This window comes from Stegodyphus dumicola, chromosome 2 (assembly GCF_044657685.1).
Source record: "Stegodyphus dumicola isolate Sdum_Otavi_A_Nest chromosome 2, ASM4465768v1".
Classification (NCBI taxonomy): domain Eukaryota; kingdom Metazoa; phylum Arthropoda; class Arachnida; order Araneae; family Eresidae; genus Stegodyphus; species Stegodyphus dumicola.
This window is the reverse complement of record NC_140769.1, coordinates 283146192-283168948: the sequence shown is the minus strand read 5'-3', so window position 1 is coordinate 283168948 and position 22757 is coordinate 283146192. Positions and strand designations below refer to the sequence as shown.

Sequence of the window (22757 nt, the reverse complement as noted above, 5' to 3'; positions counted from 1 at the left end):
ATTATTTCAGTCTCTGAAAATAAATATCTGCAATTATTTTCAAAATTCATTCAGATTTGGCTCTGCTTTTAGAATGCCACTGAGATTACTGGTTAGAAAACCATTGTGTTACAGCATCAACATTTTATATATATATATATAGTAGAGTATATATGTATATACATAGAGAATTATCTGGCAAGAATTTTATTTTATAATTCATTCTGGATTCAATATAATTATAAACTAAATTTAAAACATTTAAAAAAAAATTTTTTTTAATAAAAAGTTAAGCATTATTTCAGTCTCTGAAAATAAATATCTGCAATTATTTTCAAAATTCATTCAGATTTGGCTCTGCTTTTAGAATACCACTGAGATTACTGGTTAGAAAACCATTGTGTTACAGCATGTAAATCCAATAAAAATTCAAAGAAAATCACATTAAAGCATATTAATCAATTTTTTATACCAAAATTTATTTGGGAAGTAGACCATAATCTAAAATAGTGCTGAGCAGTTTAACTTTCTTTTTTGCACATTAAGTAAAGTAAGCATAATAATAATTGTCATGGTAATGACAATTTTGACCTAAACAGTATAAAATCGTTTTTAAATTCATTCCGTATTACTGAACTGTATGTACATATTCACAGTAATTGTGTGCACTTTCACATTTCCTTGCTGTCTTTTCTCCCTACTTAAGGCAATATTATCGATATACGAACACATTAAAATGTAATTCACATGTTTCTAAATAAATTAATAATTCTTTTCAAATTTTAAACATTTTAGCAATTTGGTAATTCTTAAAAATTAAACGAAAATGTCATTTTATCATTAAAATTAAGTTAAAAATATATGTGAAATAGAAACTAATGGTAATTTCTAAGACTAAATTGTTACATTTTACAAAAATAAAATAAGAGTTTATGTATAAAAAAGATTATCCTGTCCTAGAAAAAGATATTTATACATTTTTCGTGCTTTTCTACTTTGTGTTCTACCTCCCTGTTCCTATGTGTTTAAGCAAATTTGAAATTTGTGAAGTAAAACTCAATTAAACAGACTTGCAAAGTCGTATAAATCCCTTATGATTCCAGTTTAAAATATACTGTATTAAGAAACAAAATGTACAGATCCCAAATATCCAATTGCGAATGTTCATCATTCACAGTAATAACTAATATTTTCAACACTGTTGATAGAAAACTGTCAATAAATGATTTAAAATTTGCTTCTGTTTTGTTTCTGGTATGCATATAAGATTCATCTGTAGAATCTGTCATTCTTTTCTGCAGCATTATTTGATTTACCTAATTTTCATGTTTCGTAAATAAAAAGCTGCCTAGGTAATGAAAACATAAAGTTGAAAAAATTGAATGCAGGGTTCCCCCCTCCTTCTTTTTTTTTTTAATTTAAAAAATGTTTATTAATTTCATTTCTCAAGTAGCATCATGAAAAGCAGCTTTTTCTTTTGTAAACATAAGTATACAAGTACAGTTAGAAGCTAAGCCAGCACTTCTGTATTACCATATGCTAATTATACCATAGCTAACTGATAAGCTCTCCCAATTTGGAATTCCAAGATAGAACACCCCATGGAGGAAGGAGTCTGAAAATCTCTCACCCCTCTTTCTCTACAACCAACTTCTTAAGAGGATTTTGGCTCAGCATGTATTTTGAGTTCTCCCTTGTTACACAGGCTGTATGTTTACTGTGGGATTCAAACCCAGGGCCTTCCATATGCCAGTCGGCATCACTAATGACTATCCCATCTGGGCATCAGATCTAAGTATACAGTAAAACAGAAATGGTGGAAGCAAAAATGTGTGTTTTTGAAATGTGTATGAATGTTTCAATCTCAAAAATTTTTCTACAGCACATGGCTAAACATTGCAGATAAAATAATAAATGAAAAACTTAAGAAATTATTTGATTATGAATCACTCTATGATATTTTTAGAATGAAAGCATTTACATATTATATTTATTTCATAAATATTTATTATTTTTGTCTTTTTTATATGTGTTTTTAGCGTTATTTCTTTCTTACTTTGATGTCATTCCAGAAGAAAAAAAGGAAGATTAATATTTTAAAAATATTTAGACCACAAAAGTGCTATTTTACATAGTGTACATTCACATAACATTAAGTAAGGAGTAATCTTATGTAATAGCTGATAATGTTATCTTAATTTTTCATCATTCACATTCACAAGCATGTAAGCATGCACTTTCAAAAGCAAAATTTCGAGTATCAGAAAATTCAGTGTCTTGTTTGTAACATCCCAAATAAATATTTTTTGCAATATGTATTTACTTACTCTCCTTCCAGCCTAAAGTTCTAAGTAATATAATTCGACTGCCTCATCTGCCACCATGAGCAAAAACACGCATGCGCCATTTGGACCGAATTATTCTCGAAATAGGGTGGAAGAATGAGGACTTTCTTTCCCTTCAGCATATAAATTCTCTCTTTCCAGAGAAGAAAAGACATTTATATGACTTTTCACGTCGCAGCAAATAATAATGCCCCTTTTGGACGAGGCAGGTCGAACTATAGCAATATTTGTTTTTTGGAGATTTTTCTTGGGCTGTGGAAAATGTAAACATTATTTAATGATACAAACTATCTTATTCTGCAAAAGTCACACTGTAAAGCATTTTGAAGCTTCCAGCACTATGTATTCATGAATGAAACTTGTGATTTAAGTATTAAGGCACAAACAGCATGATTTAACTTTGTGTAATGTGTTAGTATTAGAAAACCAGTACATTTAACTGTATAACATTAACTGGAGGGGGAAATGCATATATCCTTTCTTTTTTTATTTAAAGGAAAGAAATTATAGCATCTTTGTATTTGTCATGTTATTTATCAGATTTTAAAAATAGTCTGTTAAAAAAATATGGTTAAGAAAAATGTGTTTTTTTTTTAAGTGAATCAATAGGGATTAATATACTATTGGTCCACACTGACAGTTCTAGTTCTGTAAAAGAAATTCAGTTTCTTAGTTTAAGATAACTGTAATAATGAATAAAAATGCACTGAAGTTGATATATTTCAGACCCATAATTGAAGATTGATTATATGTGTCGCTGTATATTCTTTAAATTTACAGAAGGAAAACAGCTACAGAATCACATCAGTTAAGAACTTAATTATGCATTTTTGTTTCTATGAAAGGGATTTGATATGTGTACCATGATGTGATATTAGAGAATTTTTGTAATTTCAAATTATACTTTGTTTCTTATATGTTTAATTAACTGTATTATGTATAAGCAGGTGACTGTTATTTTTTTTTTTTTTCCGCTAAAAACAATCTGAACAGAGTTTCTGTTATATATTTTATTTATTTAGAAGGATTATATTTTATGTATCTTATATATGTCATATATATATATATATATTTAGGATGTATTTCTGTTAATTATTTTAGGTTTTACTTTTTATTGGAAAAGAAATTGTATACACATTACATTTTTAAGATGCATAAATTATAATTAATTTGTTACTTTGTTATATTGTTATATAATTTATCCAAGGGGTGGCAATCTCCACGTTTGGAATTTACTATTTTGTAGCACCAGTATGTTATTAATATCCTTTGTATTAATACAAAGATACTTTGAACTAATTTTTAGAATACCTGTAATGCTGGTTTGTGATTTTAGTATTATTTTTTAATTATAAATGGGATAAGGTTAATTATATAAATGTTTGGATTCATGGTTTAATATATAAAACATTTTTCTTTTCCATGATTGTCATGTTAATTTAAATCTTGTAGCTAAATCTGGGAATCATGTGCATTAAAATCTGTATAGCCATTCCTTGATTCAGTGCAATATTTAAATTAAATTCAGCTGTTGGTTAGCTTTTTGCTTAATGGTACAAATGTAGGGATACTGGAAATGTACTTTTTTCTGACAGTAGAGAAAATAAACACAAGAAATTCTTAGGCCAGAATGTATTTTTATAAGGTAGCTCTTGTATAGTGAATTGCACAAAATAATGCAAGCTCAAGGGAGTATTTTTTGGCTAACGTGGTTGAAAAAATTGTTTTAATGAATTAAGACGATTTTGATGGTCATGATGCAGACACTGATAAAGAATAATTAGATTCAAATTTAACTGATTTGAATGGTAATGTGACTTGAAATTAAGTGACAGTATAAGGACAATAAGCAAATGAAATGTGAAGATAAGGTTCACAACAGATGACAACCAGAGAACTGTGTGAAATATTGTATAGTTTGGTATTGTTTAAAAGCATCATTGTGTGTGAATCCAAATGTTAATTGTAGGATACTTGTTTGCAAAGGTCTAGAGCAGCAGTTTTCAACCTTTTGACTAATGCATACCATCTAAACAAAAGTTGAATAAACAAAAGTTGAAAACCTTAGTACCACCATTACATTTTACAATGATTAATTTTTAATTTCTCAATAGAAATATTTTTAAAAAAATACTTTGCCATTTGCACAACCTATTGGCTATTTGTATTAAATATTTTATATAATATAAAAAATATTAGATTAAAAACTGGTAACCATTTTAAGTATCAAAATTTAAATTATAATACTTTAATTCCAAAATTTAGTGTGAATTTTGAGCTCGTTTAAAAACTAGGATCCACTTTTAATATTCTTCTAAATTTATTTTTCAAATATAACATGGAAGAAAATCCTTGTTTACACAAATAGGTTGTGTAAAAAGGCCATAAAAATTTAATAGTTTTATTTGAAATGCCTTTATTTATTTTTATTTATTTATTTTTTTTTTTTTTTTCTTCTTCTTCTTCTTGATTTGATTCATCCGGAAGTTAACAAGTAATCTTCAGTTCGAGTTCGATCACAGGAAACTTCTGTCAATTGTTCTTTTTCTTCACGAGATTTTTTAATTTAATAGTTAAAAATACTTTGTTTCTTTGCATACCACCTATTTTTCTCGTGTACCACTGGTTGAGAATCGCTGATCTAGAGAATCATTTTACTCATTGTCACAGAAATTATATTGATAAAAATAAAGTATAAAACAATGAAAATTATCCTTGATAACATTGCTCTAATTTAAAAAAAAATAATAATGTAGTTATTCCTAAAATACTATCAAATTCTCAGTACAATAATTAGTCATAAACAAGATGTAATTTTTATCATTAATCATTATATTTGATTATTGCCATTTTGATATATGTGATAACATGAAGGGATTAAGTAATGACATTAATCAGACAATATTTAACGTATTTGCTCTTTAATTTTAAACAAAATTGCAAATTTGCTTAGAGCAATTTGCAAATTTTCTTAAATTAATCTAAAATCTCTTAAATTAAATTTGCAAAATTCTCTTAAAATTATGAGATAGCTACTTAATTCTTCTACCAAAGGTCTCCGTAATGCCTTCTACTTTGCTCTGTGTTTATTTATACCTTTTATTCATTAGGTATTAATTTTTTTTCTTTCTCTCAAACAGTTGTGTGACCTTGCAAATTTGTAAATCCTATTTACATGTTTATGGAAGTTGCCTTTTGCATAAAATTTGAAAGTGAGATTTGCACAGTTTAATTGGAGCATATTTATAGAAGTCAGCGAATGACCGTAATGTTTTTTTTAGATGCAGTGAAATCTGTAAACTACAGTGCATGGTATACCGTAATGTTTATTAGATGCAGTGAAATCTGTAAACTACAGTGCATGGTATTTTTGTTTATAATTTCTGTAACTGAATAATGGAAATGGAGTTACGGAAAGTAAAAATCTAATTTAGCTTCCTTAATTCAAAAATGTAATAGATGTCATATAAAAATTGTTTCAGCGTAGGTAGTAAAATGAAGAATATACATATAAAAATGAATTTTTATACTGTCAGTTGAATTAATGAGCTTGTACTGCAAAAATATTTCACAATAATACTGTACAAAATTGGTTTCAACAATAGCTTCTTAATATTTCTAATTTCTTAGTATATTCCATATATTATGTAGTAAAATATATAGCCTTTCAGTAAGTATTTTTCAATGTTGATATATTTTTTAAAATAATAAGGAAGTTTTTTACAGTATAGTTTTCCTTTTAAAGTATTCAAATACATGATTTATTTTACAATAATACCATATTTTTAACATTTCCATATTAAATGAAGTAACGAAATTATTCTGTCAAGTATGTTTATGATACTGCATCACATTATTTGAAAAGTAAATTCTTTTATGTAATAATTATGATTTTTAGCCCAAAAGGGCTGTTATTCTCGAAACATGATTTTTCACTTTTCATTTGACTCTGGTTGCCATTCGGAAAAACGTAAAATATTATTCTTTCATATTTAATCTGCCTGTTATTAATTAAAAAATTAAACTATATAAAAGCAATATATGCAGTTTTAAAAATATTTTTTTAATTTGACTGGTTTAAATAAAAATGCATTTAGTTCTTGATTAGTTAAATATTTTTGCACAACTGTATTACATGTTTTTTTTCTTTATTTTTTAAATATACTGGAGATACTTATATCTCCAATGTTAGTGTAATTGCTCATTCATCTAATATCTTATAATTTTTTTTTTTTAATTTTTTGCCTGGTTATGTCTATTTATCATTTCTGATGATAAACTGTAGTAAATTTTAAAAGAATCCTTTTGGGTGATCATTAAAATCTAAACCCTAATTTTTTTAGTTCTCATTTTAATGATGTGTGATATATCGAGAAGTGTTTGTATTATAATAGTTCATTTATTTTGTGTGTTTAAAAGCTCAATTATAGTTATATTTTGTATATTTTTATAGGCCTTTTTTATTCTTAGAAAATATTTTCAATCTGTATATTGTTTTTATATGCTTCGTACTTAGTGTATGAGCTAAATAAATTATATGTATATTTTAAACTTATTTAGTGTATTTATTTATTACGTTCAGTTTGACAAAAATAGGTGCAATATTATTTGTTACTTGTATATACAGAAAGAAGGTAAAGAATGTGCACTGAAAAATTTGCTAAATTCATTGTAATAGTATAATGCATAGAGGTTCCATTGTATTTAAATCATTTAAAATAGTTTATATATGTAGAGAGAGAGAAAGAAATGAAAATTATTAATTGCTTGAAAGATGTATAAAGTATATTTCAGTTCTTGAATAGTTTACTTATTGTTGTATGGTTTTTTTGTAATTACTAGCATTAAAAACTTTCACATTGTATTTTTAATTGCACTAATCAGGGACCAATCATGTAATAGAAGTGTTATATTTCAAGATAAAAATTTGAATCCATTTTGAAAAACCTACTTCAGTTATTTATCTCTGTACTTGTTCAAAAATATTGTTTAAAAGGTCCAGAAAAATTTCAGAAACTTTCTTTAATTTCTTACACAGTATGTTTGAAATTTTTGTCTAAACTCATTTGCATATTTTTTGTTGAATTCTATCTATAATTTGTGTAACTGTTTATTTATGTTTCTTTGAAACTTCATTTCATAAATTCATAATTATATTTTTTATATCAAAGGATTCAGGACTACTTAAAGCATTAATTTTCAAATACATGAATTTATTTTTATTGTATAATTCTTTTTGTATTAGATCTTTCTTGCAGCATCTTACTAAGTGGAAAGTCCTCAGACAAAGAATTTTTAATTTTTTTATATTTGTTATTTTTATTACCTTCAAGATTCTTCAACATGTGTTTTTAAACATGTTATATTAAGTGTATAACTCTTATGAAATGTAGACTATGAGCAAATAAGCAAATAAAATAAAAATTTAAAAAACTAGTTGTTATTTTGTAAAAGGGCAGTTGATTTGCAGAAGTGTTTAAAAATGTGTGATGTTATACTTCAAGTAATATACTTTTGTGTGATTATCATCCTTGCTAATAAACTTATTAAGTTCTAGAAGTAGTATAATGATTATCAGTTATGTTTAAAATTCATTGGTTATACATAATTAAAATAAATTATACTACTCTAATAAAGTAGTGCCTAATTTCTATTGAATGGCATTGACAGATGTTTATCTATCTATGCTTGTAAGTTTAAAACATAAAACGCACTAGATTAATAGAACAGTGTTAAAACAGATTATAAAATGTAAATAGTTATGTAGTGAATTTAAATCTTATTTCATATATAACATAATAGAAATAAGGATTTATTTCATGTACATGAAACACTTGTGGGATAAATGTGTAAGATCAAATTAAACATATATAAGAATGCCTGTGAAAAATTTAAATTAAGACACTTTCAAAATTAAATATAGTGGGAAAATTAAGAATAAGGTTTTTTTTTTGTGTGTGTGTGTGTGAAGCTTCTTTTGATGCATTTTAATTACTGTTAAATCTGTAATGACTGCCCATGGGCAGTCATTTCCTAAGAGTGACCACTATATATTGCCATGAAATATACTTTTTCTGAGGCAACTATTTCTGCAAGACTAAATTATTTCAAACCGTGAATAGTCATATTGGGAATTTATTGTAAATATACAAATAAAGGTAAGTGTAATAATTTCATGTTGATGATTTATTATTTTCTGTATATTATAAAAACATATATTTCACATGCTAGCATAAAGGACCATCTATCGTATGTATTAGCTGATGTTATTCATATCACATATATTGAAAAACTAGACATCCTCACTCATTAAGCCCATAAAGCTTTTGAGTCAACTTGGGTCAAATTACAAGTATTCCATGATCTATTTGCATAGCAATGGATAGGCTTTCATGCCTATTGGGCTTGTACAGTTAAAATACATGGTATAAATTTTATTTTATTTATCTAATTTTATAAACTTTGTATTCTGAATTTAAAGGAAAAGGCTTTTGTATTCTTTTTCATAATAAGTATTTATGCACATCTGCATTTTCAATATATATGTAGATTTATGTCTTATATTTGATTCAGTTTGTTTGTTAACGATTAGCATGGAATATTTAATATCTGGTTGTAACGAAAACTTTCTTAATAAAGTTAGAGAAAAAAAACACATGAAAAGTGTCTTTAGTGCGGTTAGTAACCACCACCCAAATATATGACTTTCTGCCAGTGTTTTGGTAGCCTTCGGCTCAGAAACCACAAGTCCAAAAACATATCAACCTCATTTCGAACATCCTGTGCAGAATGGTAGATAGCACCAGCAAGCTGTAGCTGTAGGTGTGAAAAAAGGTAGAAGTCCGAAGGAGTGATTTCGGGCCTGTATGGTGGGTGTGGCAAAAGTTCCCAGTCGAGTCCAGCCGGTGAATGCATACACATGTGGTCTTGCATTATCTTGATGGAAATTTACCTTTTCGCACTGGAACTCAATTCGACGTTTATCCTTGATAGCATTGTCAACACGGGCTAGCATCACACTGTACACCATAATGTTGAGGATTTTACCTTTTACGGATACATTTTGTGGATAATATACCACGGGATACAAAGCATGATCTGTTTGTTTGTCAAATTGCACTTTATGATGTTGCCAATGGGGTCACCTTGCGTGCAGACCAACCCCCTTTTGGGGCTGTTTTGTTGAAGTAAATCCACTTCTCATCACAAGTGAAGATCCGGTCCAGAATTTTATCCTTGTGTTGATATTCGAGCAGATTAATGCAGGCCTGAAAACAACTATCCTTATCTGCTTAAGTCAGCTTATGTGGCATCCAGTAATTGAACTTATACGTCAAGTTTATGCGATGCATAGCGTGACTAATGGACATTGCACTAATGTCTAACTCCTTAGCAAGCTCTCGAGTGGTCGCATATTGATCTTCTTCCACAAGTTCTTGCAGGCGGTCCTCATCAACATCAGTGGGCCGCCAGAGCACTCTGCTTCTTGAATGGTCCTTGTTTTTGAACTTTTAGTACCGAACTTTCGCAGTGTTATATGATACAACATTAGTGCCTAAAGCTATACACATTATTTGGTGACATTCTGTAGCTGACTTTTTTCCAACAAAACTGGAAGCAAATGATGGTTCTAATCTGGTAGCATGATAGCTCCATTTCAGACACCTTAATAATAATGATATTTTTTTACAAACACAGTGTTTTACAGCAAGTCTGTTTCTTTCAAATACCAAAAATCATTTGAGAAAATAGGAATAAGCATGCCAATGCAAACTGTTTGTGCAGACAATATTTGCAGTGGCGGGAAACTTTTGTTAAAAAACAATATTTTATCAACACGTAATTAATTCTGTTAATTTAATGAATGTGTAATTAGTTCTGTGGCAAATGAATAGTCATTTCAAATGCTAAAATTATTTTTCCAGAACTTTCAAAAAATGCTTTATAATAATTTTTGTAAGCTATTTCTTGTATAGCTCTTGACAGTGATCTGCTTGCATCAGTTTAGGATCCTGCTGTAACTCAATTAAGACTTCAGATACATAACTGTTTGAACTGACACACCAACCAAATCTTAATGAAATGATTGTTGGAGTTTTTGTGATAGCAAGGTGACATAGCAAAATTAACAAGTGTTTTTATATCATACTAATTGTTAAAAGCATACATTTGTTTTTAATATTTTTGCCTTGACTTTTAATATAGTGTACATTCTAACCTGATGCATTTGAAAAAAATGACACCATCCATACACATTAATCTTCCTAACTGGTTAAACAACTATAGGAAATATTCATATAACTATAAAGTTTCTTAATATTAGAATAGTCTCTTTTTCGTTGCATTAAGCTTTTTACTTATTTAATATATGGCATAAGTTCTTAGTTGGAGTTAGTTTTAAAAACTCTGTCTTTTATTTTTTAATTTTAGAAATTTTGGTGAACAAAATATTAAATTTAAGCAAAGTTTAATGTGGGACGATAGTGTTAGGGCTATCATGCATTTGTATTTAGTATGGACACTTTATATTTTAAATGTTATGTTCATCATCATCTTCTTCAATGGCCAGACAGCCCAGGATGGGCCCTTGCCTCTCTCAGAATAGAATTCCAAACTCTTTTATTCCTGGCCATAGACATCCAATTGGTTATTTTTAAAATTCTTAAGTCTGTTTCCAAACAGTCGAGCCGTCTAAGTTTAGGTCTTCCCCTTTTTTGGTTGCCGAATGGTCTGGTCGAGAAGATCTTCCTTATATATTTTATTATATCTATTTCTTTAAAAGATTTATAGAGTTAGTTCTTCTTCTCCAGATATTGTTATGTTTTATGCCACCCAAAATACTTCTCAAAATTTTTCTTTCAAAGACAGAAATGATACTTTTAGCTTTTTCTGTCATAGCCCATGTCTCAGCAGAGTATGTAATAATGGGTCTGATTAAGCTTTTATAAATTAAGATCTTCGTTTTTCTGCTAGTGAAGTTAGACTTCAAGTATTTTTTGAGACCGAAAAAACATCGGTTAGCATCTGTGACTCTACTACGGAGTTATGTTCATACTTAATTAAATTAATGAGATGAAATATTTTAACCAATAATGTAATAATGGCTTTTTTAGTGAGAAAGAATTTCAGAATTAATTAAATGGTTCCAGTTTGGCTGTTATATTAGTAAATGCCTCCTGGAGATTTGTACCTGTCCTACCAGACTTTTATTTTGTACTTAGAGTTATAATGTGGGACTGAGAGATAAATTTAAAAAAAGACAACGCAACATGCTTCTTTAAAAATTTGATTCGGAAATTAAAATTTCATCTTTCTACATAATGTTATTAATGCATTTTTTGAGGAAATAAGAATGCTATGCTAAATTAACATTCATGTGAAATTACAAGAACAATAAAAACTTATAGGAATTGGGGGGGGGCTGTGCTCGTAATGTTCAAGGCCGGCCAGAGCGCTCTGCTTAATACCTAAAACTGTATATATGATTTGGTGACATTTTGTAGCTTATTTTTTGGAACAGGAATGATACTTACTACTTTTTGGAACAGCAACTTGATGATAACTATATTTTTATGCAAATTTTATAACACAATGTTCTAAAGCAAGTCTCTTTCTTTCAAATGCCAAAAATCGCTTGGCAAAATATGATTAAACACGCCAACGCAAAATGTTTACGCAGACGATATTTGCAGCCGCGGGACACTTTCGTTAAAACCCGATAACAATGCTAAACTGCCGTTGGAGAGAAGAAATTTAAGATTCCTAACTACGAAGGCGTTGGAATATAGCATGTCGTATTGTATTAACGGTAAGTTTTTCTTATAAGCTTAAAAGTATTAAAGCTCGGAAATCATTACCTACAAATTCTTGCATTCTAAATTTGTACCCATTTTAGATAATAGTGTTTTGAAAGTTGGCGGCAAGTTACAAAATACCAAACAAATTCTGCCAGAAGTATCCAGCTATTTTACGTGATAAACATGTTCGTTATTGTTCTGTTATCAGGACCGGATAAAGCAATGTATGTATGCATGTATATATGTAAGTACGAATGTATGTGCGTGTGTATAGATATACATATATATGCATACGTGGTATACATTCTTACATTTCTGAATCCGGTCTCCATAACGAGATAGTACTACATTTTCTAACAAAACACGTTGTACAGTATTTCCATAGGAAATTATTTTGTATGTTGGAACTCAGTGATTGCTGTATCATGTACGCGTAGAATTTTCAGATTTAATTAAAGATTTCTGTTGTTCTGTACATCTAGAATGTATGGAAGAAACTGCTAATTTTAGTTTGCTTTTAATAACGTGTGGATTGAAAATAGTATGAAATAATATATAATCAAACCCGGCGCCAGAGGAATATAAAAAAAATAAAAGTGTGAAGAGGACTTTGCCGAAAAAATTGATACACGTCTGAATACTCTGGTAAAATAGCTAAGAAGTGTTTCGGAAAGTGTGCTTACTCTTTTATTTATTTTCAGAATTAAAATATCCATATGTCGCCAGAAGGGAAAGTAATGTCACTTTAAAATATGACGGGGAAAAAAAGTGTTTTACTTTAAAATTCTTTCTTAAATATAATATAATTAAAAAATATCATTATTTTTTGCCAATGTTATGTTAGGGGGGAAAATCGGCAAAATATTTGTAAATTTCCGAATTAAAAATTTTATCGCCAGATTTAGTGCTGCATAATAAAAGAATCCATATTCCAAAAAAAAAATTGATGTAATGTTTTAGGAACTCTTCACTTAGAATAAAAAAAGACCTTCAAATTTTTATTTCGATCGACATAGGAAGAGGCCGAGCGCTAAAGAAGCTGAACACTGGTAGTTGCATGGGCGTTTTCGCGATTTTCCCCCTGTGTAACGCGTATACGAGCCAGTTCCCTTACAAAGTCCTTTACGAAGGCATCCCTTCCTTTAGGGATAGCCCTCGTGTACTTTGCCATAATTGAATAATCCAATCGATCGACGTAGAAATTCGAATAAAGCGCCGTTTTAGAAACATAAACAAATTCAAGTAATAACCCCCAACCAATGGATCAACAGAAAATATTCCTCCAAAACGTTAATTCACGAAGTGGCAGAAGTGAACCTTCCGCCAATTTTGGCCGAAATTAAGACCAATCGTTTCCAAAAGAAAACTTACGAACCCTAATTTTTGACACTTGCTGTTTAATCAAATCTCTAATTTAAATATGGTTTTGCTGTTATTTTATTATTAGTTTAAAAAAATGACATTCAAAAAGTGGTGGACATCCTGTTAAAATGTATTTCCACAGTTGAAAAACCTTTATATAGAGGGAGTAACCTTACCCAAAGCGAACAATGGTAACACTGAACGAGAAAAAAAAAAAAATAAATAAAATAAAAATAAAAATATCTCTAGCGCGCGAGACTGTATAGGAAATTTTCAAGATATTTTAAAATTATTTTGTGATACTGCTGTTGAAATGAATTTAATGGTTTAAGTGCAAAGAACGTGATATTTAATAACATACAAAACAGTAAAATGTAACATACAAAACATTAAAAAAAGGCCCCTTTGGGCATAATATAAAATCTGAAAGCTTTCAGATTTTTTAAAATCTTAATTGATTTTATATCAGTTTAACATTTACTTGAAGTTCTAAAGTTTTGGTTTGTTTACACATAATGAAGTTTTTTGGTTAATTTAATTCTAACCTGGAAAAGGTCATAAATGTATGTATATGTATGTCTATATACATGTGAACATGAATAAATTAAAAAAACTAATATACATAAAAAGTACCAAACATTTATTAACCCAGACACACGAATATACACAAAATTTATTTACATAAAAATTATAAATAAAACTTTAAAATTTATATTTCTGGAAATGGTACTAACAGAAATTCATCCAATAGGGTTTATGGGCATTACTTGATTAATAAGTATTATAAAAAAATTTTAAAAATAACTTCAAATATGGATTTTAAAAATAATCCCTTTTTTGATTTCATACTATATTAAAACAAATACTTCATAAATCTGAGTCTGCAATTTAAACAACTTAAGAATTAATTATATCCTCTTCCGCATAATTTCAATGCTGTATTTTAAATTTTATAAAATATCAATTTTATAAATTTAAGATACAACATTTATATAATATGAAAAATAATTATTTCATTTGACTTTGCAGCACACACAAAATTTCCGTGCAAATCTTCATGCAGATAAATTGCACCAGGAACCAAAATTTTTAGAATTTAGTGCGAATTGCGAGTGAAGAGACATTTGTTATGTATTATTTTTGTATTTTTCAGTTCCATGTCTGTGACTTGAATTTTTTGTACTTTATTTTAAATTTATGTTTTAGTTTGTAGTAATTTATGCTTGTGTTGTATTTGTTTGTAGTAATTTATGCTTGTGGAAATAAAACAACTTGTGTTGTATTTAGCGTCGTTTTCGTTTGGCGATGTTAGATTTTTACATCTCCGTTTCTTTTTGCAATTTCAAAATGAAATGGCGATGTAAAGTTCTTCGCAAACGAAAAGAGTTTTGCGCCAAAATAGTTTGGCACCAACTTACCCCGCTTATGGAAGATTAGTCCATGATTCTTATTATTTGATTAAAACACCCGAAAAAATACGATGACTGTTTACACAAACTATTCAACAATGGTATTGTTTATTCAAAATCTGAATGAACTTGTTAAATCTTAATAGAAGTGCAGATGATTTTTAAAAATACATACATAACAGAATCATATCAGCATGAAACTGCTATGAATAAAATCTCAAAGCGGCAAAAAAATAAGTGGGCGATTCTACACACCGAGTATTTTGTCAGAGAGAGAAAGAAAAAGCATCATTCATTCTAGAAAAATGTGTTTGAACAACCAACGAGATAAAATGCGTCAAGCAGTGGGTGATACTGCAGTTTACCCACAATTCTATTGCAGACTTTTCGTCATGGGCAATTCCCAAATTGTTAAATCCATAGGATATCAAAAAAAGAATTTAAAAATTAAACTAGTATTTCAATGGCGCCTTAAGAAATACAGAACTATATAAACTTACGCAATCTGAAATCAGTGCGTACGTTGATTTGGCGCGCTGTTAAATGGGCGGATTTGCTAGATTTGGCGCTTTTGCGCATACATTTTGGCTGCAATTTTTTTTACCGGTCTCAAAATGGAATAGTACCTAAATTTGTATTTTCTATCTGGCTGAGACTGGGAATCAGTAAGATCAAATTAAATTCAGAAACAATCCTAAATTTCAGTAAAACAATGCTCCCCCCCTTTTTTTTTCTTTCCTGGTCGGGCTCACAGAGGTGGTTGTACAGTTCAATATCATTACGTGTAACGTTTTTGAATGTGACTGAAATTTCTAACATTCTGTCACGTCGTCCGTGTCTAGTACTCCAATGAGGTTTCACGAAGTACGGGAAATAACTCTGCGTCCGTGACGTAATATTATATAGTACTGACGCTTTCTTAAACAGGATAAATGTGTGTACTTTCGTTTTCCACAAACATCACATCCTAGAGATTCAACGGCCCAGTAGTCCCGGTTATTTCTGAGTAGTCATTTCGGCTTTTTAAAATCATTTATTAACTCCTGGTAAGTAGTTGACAGCTAGTTTTAGGCATTCTATACATTGACAGCTAGTTTTAGGCATTCTATAGAATGACGGATTTCAAATTTCCTGGTAACATATGTATATTCATAGGCAGAAGAGCAGAGATTCGAAAGACTTACTTAATGATTTAATTTGGGAGGGGGGGTTACAAGCAAATTAAAGAATATAGTACTGTGTCAATACAAAAATATATATTTACACATCCATCAATTAGCACAATTTTTATTCAACTCCAGGTGTAAGAGGGGTGTGGGGGAAGGTGCAAGTGGGGCACCTTCACCACCACCCGCGTGGATGCATATGTGTATATCTAGACATTTTGACAAAATGATTGCATCAGCCTTCAGCCGTTTGATTAACCCATCAACTGCCAATTTTTTTTCCCTCAATTTACATTTATTTCTAGTTGTCTAGATTGGCATAAAGGCAGGAAATTGGAATATAGATGAAATCTGCCATGAGTCCCAAATGGGGATCGACATTCAAGTAGCCCTCACCGGATAATAAAAATCACCTTGACAATCAATAGTTAGTAAATATATTCTAAAACCATTAGAGAACCCGGCAGTACACGGGAGTTGCAAATGATGTACATAATAATATGACATACCGGCGTTTTGAAAATGTTGAAATCTTGAAACTCGCAAAAATTTTACTTCTCACAATCAACAACTCATGCAAAAGCTTGCAGAGGTTTAAAGAACAATGTAAAAAAGTAACCATTGTTGCTAACCTAATTAAATTTACCAATTTCCGCTATTAAGACAAACCCCAACATGGAGATCATGGCAGTTTATAGGTTAAAGAGCACCATTTACTTTTGCGCTGATTTTTCGATTAGTTAATTTTTGAACTGAAATTTACAAAATATATTAAAAATTCCATTCTTGACTAGTGTTACATGTGCACGAAGCAGTTGATAAATTTAATATTCTATTTTTTAAAACATACAAAATTAGCTGCATCTTAGTGGCTTACTGATACAAACATTGCCTCATACAACATAAGTCTCAATTTTTCTTTTTTATATAAAAGTGACATCACAGTGCAACAGAAAATAAACTTTAGGAATACACTATTTCTCACAAACTTTCATAATATAAGTTTTGGCTAAAAACATAATGATCCCGCTTAGTATAAATGCAATCGTTCTCTTTTAAATTACTGTTATTTGCCCATCGTTTGGAAAGGCAACAAATTGGACATTCTTTTAAGAATTTAAGTTCATCACATTACTGCTGTTCCTGTAAACGTAGAAGACACCTTCTGTGGTCGAGTTCTTCGTATTCGTGATCGTCTCTGATGTTTCGGGGGATTCCAGATATGTCAACAAAAACTTCGTCGGAATAAACATTCTCGGCTAAAAGTTGTGGCTCAAAAATCGCTCTTTTTCGTTTCTCTAGAATTTCATCCATAGCCAGACGTCGGTCTAGTGTAGCAAGGTTATTCATATATTCCGTAGTGTTGAGACGATCCCGAGAAAACAAACGTGCTCGGGCAATTTGTCTGCGATCTGAAAGAAAAAAATTTAAAAAAAATTAAGTTTCTAAAATAAACATACAAAACAAAAATAAATAAATAAAATAAAAATAAAAAAACATAAAAATCTGAAAGATTTCAGATTTTAAATTACGTTCCAAAGGGGCGTTTTTTTAACATTTTGTCTGTTACCTTTATTGATTAAATAACACGTTCTTCTCACCCTTTCAGGGGCGGTGGTTTCGCCTTGAAACCGCATTTTCAACATTTTTTTTAATTTAGAAAAAAAAATTTTTTTCCTCAAAACCGCTGCTAAAATTAAATTACTTCTTAAAGCTGACAACAAATGGCAGCAGCAAACCTTTCTGGGCATCCATTAATTGATACGAATCATTCAAAAATAGCTTCTTTTGCACACTACTCTTTTTGACCCATTTTAAAAACAAAAAAACCCAAAAATTTTTAATTTTTCCGCAATATATTTTATAAGCAGGCATCAATGAGTAATGAAGTGTCCTTAGTTCACAAAAAAAGTAATGGAACCCTTTTAATTTTGAATGTTTTCATCGCGGTTTCAGTATGAAACCACCGCCCCTCTGAGACATCGAAGAAAGGATCAGATGACGCAGTCCCGAGATTTTTTGCAGTTGTGTTTATTGCTTTCGGATCACTGCTGTAAACAGTTGCACAATATCTTCATTTGAGTGGCTTCAAAGATGCGGATTTATGGAGCTTTTGAGAGAGGGAAAACATTTCTTATTTTTTACAGAGACAGAGCACACTGAAAAACACTCACAGTTGCGTTTTTATTATGCTTTTCTTAACGTTCGCTTTTCTCATGCTTCTAGTTCATAGTAAAAAAATTGTATGCATTTCAATTTATTTTTTTTTTACATATAATTTTCTTAGTTTTAAACATAATTTTTTAAAATATTTCATAGTTTTATGCAAGAAATTTAGTGCATTATTAGTTACTTTTTGTCTCATACTTTTTTGTTTCCTGTTTTAAATTTTTTATTTATAATTAAAAATGCGTGTTTATGCAAATATTACTTACTTCATTATTTGTTCAGTAATTTACTAGTATAATCTGCAATTTGGGTTACGTTTAGATACTTTTCAGCAAAGTAAAGATAAATAAGGAAATGTTTAGTCTTAAATGCTCTAGACGGGCGCTGGTTTCAAGGCGAAACCGGTCCCCTTTCCACAAAGCAGGACGAAAAAAATTTTTTTAAACTCATTTATGTTGTCTATAGGTCCATTGCATGTCATTATGCTTACTTTTTCATAACTTTAAAAAAATCATAACATTGCGCCCCTGAAAGGGTTAAACATAAAATTCAGTTCAAGAGCAATATCGCAAAAAAGTTTTAAATTCAGAATATCTTTAGAATTTCCGATACAGTCTCGCGCGCTGGAGATAGAAATGTTTTTTTTTCTGTACAACGTTGCCATGGCTCGCTTTGAAATCCTTGAGTTTGTCAATCAAAAATTCGTTCAAGTTTTACAAAATATAAAATCCATAATAAAACAAATTTGAAATTTGGGCTTCCACATGCCCATATTCGCAGTAGAATGACGTCATTTAAAATTCGATGGCTCTATGTACCGTTGTATTATCACCATGCGAGAAATATACATACATTTATGCAGATTTTTCATTATTTAATTTCTTCAAATATAATGCAGGACTCTAACATTGGCTGGCAATAGTTTGAAAAAGTGAAGCGGACATTTATAGTGAACCAACGCAAAATCGCAAAACGAAAACAATAGTCCTTCAGGAACAACGCCCCTTTGGACTAAAATAAATAAATAAATAAAAATTTCAATAAAAAATGTATTACAAATAAAAAAATTACAATGAAATAAGCAATATCCCTTAATACAAATATTAACTATCATAATAATGAATTAACCAACTTCTCGTTGCCTTCTCTCAATGTCCAGTATCCGAGAGAAACATTAAATTTAAAAACTGCGCAGAATTATCGCCTCATTTTTCCAAGAGGCAACTCTGCTGATTTTCAGCTGTCAGCAGTCCAGTATACAAAGCGCCGAATGAAAAACTGTTGCTATATTGTTAAACGATTTGCTAGTTAAAGTATTATTAATTTATTCATTTTAATATAAGCACCTCAGCTTTGCATAAATGCAAACGATATCTTATTAATAGCACTTGGGAGACAAGGACATTTATGGAAACACTTTTTTTAATTTATATATCGGCCCTTCAGTCGAGTGTGAGTCAAAGTACCCACAAGACGGCACAAAAGAAAGCCCAACCCCTGTGGGTTTAAAAGCAGAAATGGAAAATGACCCAAGGAGAGCTGGCGGGGTGGCTCAGTTGATAAGGTTTAATAATCCCCACCCTAGTGCCGGAAATGCTTCTTAGCACGTAATACTATCATACCAAAGATCTAAATCATGGGGGGAATTGGCAGATAAGAGCAGTTGCTGCAGCACCTATTCCGCTGTAGAAATACAATTTCAGATGCAGTCTCGAAATAAAGGAACAATAATAGTCAGGATTTAATTTCTAACCTTAGAAGTGCGGCAGCCCTACGACAGGAAGGGTAAAAAAAATAATAATAATAATAATAAAGAATTAAAACAGAATACAATGAAGACAGACATTAAAAAAGAACAAATTAAATTTCATAGGGGAGGGAACAGAAACAAGTGGATAGACAGTAATTCGTATCTTTAAAAAAAAAAAAAAAAAAAAAAAAAACATATATATATTAAAAAGATACTAAAAAAAATAAATAAATACGCCCAAAGGTGGGTTTTTTTAACGTTTTGTGGGTTACCTTTATTTATTGAATATCATGTTCTTCGCACTTAAACCCTAAAATTCAGTTAAAGACCAATATCGCTAAATAATTTTAAAACGAGCCTCTTCAGAATATCCGATACACAGTTTCGCGCTGCTGGACGTAACTCCCTCCCCCACATACAGTGTTGCCATTGCTCGCTTTGAAATCATAGTGAAAAAAAAAAAAAAGAGAGAGAAGAAGAAGGAAATAATATAGTACACTCTAATTATAAATATTTCTTGCATGCCCCTAACTGAGGCATATGTCAAACTCTAACTCCAAATCTTTCATTTAAATCATCAATATATAATTCAATTAATTATCAATATTTTTAATATTTTTTAATAATTTAATAAATATTTTTCAGATCGCGAGGGGGGGGATGTCTTATGTGAATACTCACATGACTTCCTTCTACAGCCTATTAAATTATACACATTTAGATATAAGAAATACTGAAACAAAATTCCACTCTCTTTAAAGGCTGTAGAGTTCTTCACTTTGGAATTCTAAGTTAATGTTGGAAGTGAAGAATCTAAGAACTGATAAGCGAATAATCGCTAGAGTTCGGTGACAAGAAACAAGAAGATAGAAGGGTAACTAACCCTTTTATTCCAATAAGATTTAACAAAACTCCGCCTGGGAGTGTACAAACAAAGCCCGCACTTGGACTTGAACTTAAAAGACTAAGAATTAAACTAAAACTAAGATTAACTAAAGAAGTATAGCCGAAGCTATCAAGGTTCAAATCGAGTTGACCCCTTAACTTATTTGACTACGAAGCTTAGCAAGGGCCCGATTACGGCCGAGCGTAATAACAGCTTTCAGAGAGAGAGAGAGGCCAAAAAGGCAGACGCGCGTAAATCAGAAACTCTGATTCTCCCTGACTCAGTAAGTAATTTCGTGGTTTAAATACCGCTCCTCCTCATTAAATATTCAGTAAGATTCCCAAAGTACGTTCTGGCCGGAAGTAGTAAGTTGAAGTTAAGAATTTGACAGGAAAGGAACTTTAACTTAAAATTTAACTGTTAATAAAATTAACATAATCCTTACACATGGAATACAGATAACGTTGCCACACAGAAAAATGTAAAAAGAATTAATTTTCGTTTTCAAGATTGACGTCATATTTCATGGAGCTCGTAATAATTTTTCCTTACACATGGAGTTTGTTAAACAAAAATTCATTAAAGGTTTACAAAAAATATGAAATCGATAATAAAACAAATTCCAAATTAGGGCTTCAGACGCCCATATTCGCTGGAGGATTATGTTATTAAAAATTGGTACCGTTGTTTTATCCCAAAGCGAGAAACATGCATACATTTATGCAGATTCTTCATTATACATTTTTTTTTAAATATAATATTATGGTTGGAATATTGGGTGGCAACAGTTTGAAAAGTGAACCGACATTTAAAGTTTTCGATCCAAAATGCCAAAACGAAATTAACAGCCCTTCTGGGCTAACTCCCTTTGGGCTAATAAATAGTTAAAAAAAATAAAAAATTGCACTCATTTATCGTATGAGGGTGGTAAACTGGAATTACAAATTTATTCAAAAATTTAGAAATAAAGTAGCCGGATTCCAGTTGAATTTAAAGCTCCGAACAGGATTCTTTTACATTACCCGATAACAGAGTGGTTTTATTTTGGGTATCTTTCACAAGTCTAAAATTTTTATTTCAGACAGTTTTGTTTAAAATTCCGATGTAGAGAAATACTTTCCGAAACTGAAAACAAGATAATGTGAACGCTTATTTTTAAAAACCTGTAATTAACCCATATATCACATATGGGTCATTATACTTTTTTTCGAGTCATTAGACGTTTTTCGAGGCAAGAAAAAACCAGTTGTGCCTTCACCGGAACTTAAATAAATTCGAATTTTTCCTTGTTTTCTTAATAGGTTTGCTGACAATTATACGACAGATACAGATAAAAGATACAAAATTAACAGCCATTCTGAGCCAACGCTCCTTTGAAATTCTTTTTTGTACCAATGTTTAAAGAAAAATCAATCGTTTGATTTTTTATTCGATTCTTCTCATCCTCTCATACAAACGTATGAGAGAATAAAAGAACGTCTTCATTCTCTCATACACGCGCACTTCGTAATTTGGAATATTCAGTTAATACTAATTTTGAGTTTTAAATTAATTTTTTGAGGATGTCAATATTAACAGTTTGAAATACTTATTGCAAAAAATCTGATGTGGACACCACATAACCTTCTTGTGCGATCTATTAAATTAAACATTTTTTGCTGCACTTCATTTAAACTTATTGTCTTGAATAATTGTAATTTAATGAAAGGATCTCTCGAGGCAAGTAGAAAATGACACCAAGAATTGCAAATTTCGAAATTAAATATGGTTCTGAATTTTTGCTGAACGGCAGTCAAACTTCTCATAATTTTATTTATTCATAATGAATATACAACTTTCATAAATATAAGTATGGGAACATATTCAAAAAAGTAATTCAAAGTTAAGATTTAGA

The 22757-nt window shown here is 30.1% G+C and overlaps 1 protein-coding gene across 1 annotated transcript in view; it reads right to left on the bottom strand.

Moving 5' to 3' along the window:
* Positions 1-14102: 14102 nt before the first annotated feature.
* Positions 14103-22757, bottom strand: part of LOC146998993 (uncharacterized) — a 100501-nt gene continuing 91846 nt past the window's right edge. The window contains exon 2 of the mRNA XM_085812226.1: positions 14103-17470. Within this exon, the coding sequence (XP_085668352.1) occupies positions 17190-17470 (281 nt within the window). The 3' untranslated portion in view covers positions 14103-17189. The remainder of the gene's footprint in view (positions 17471-22757) is intronic.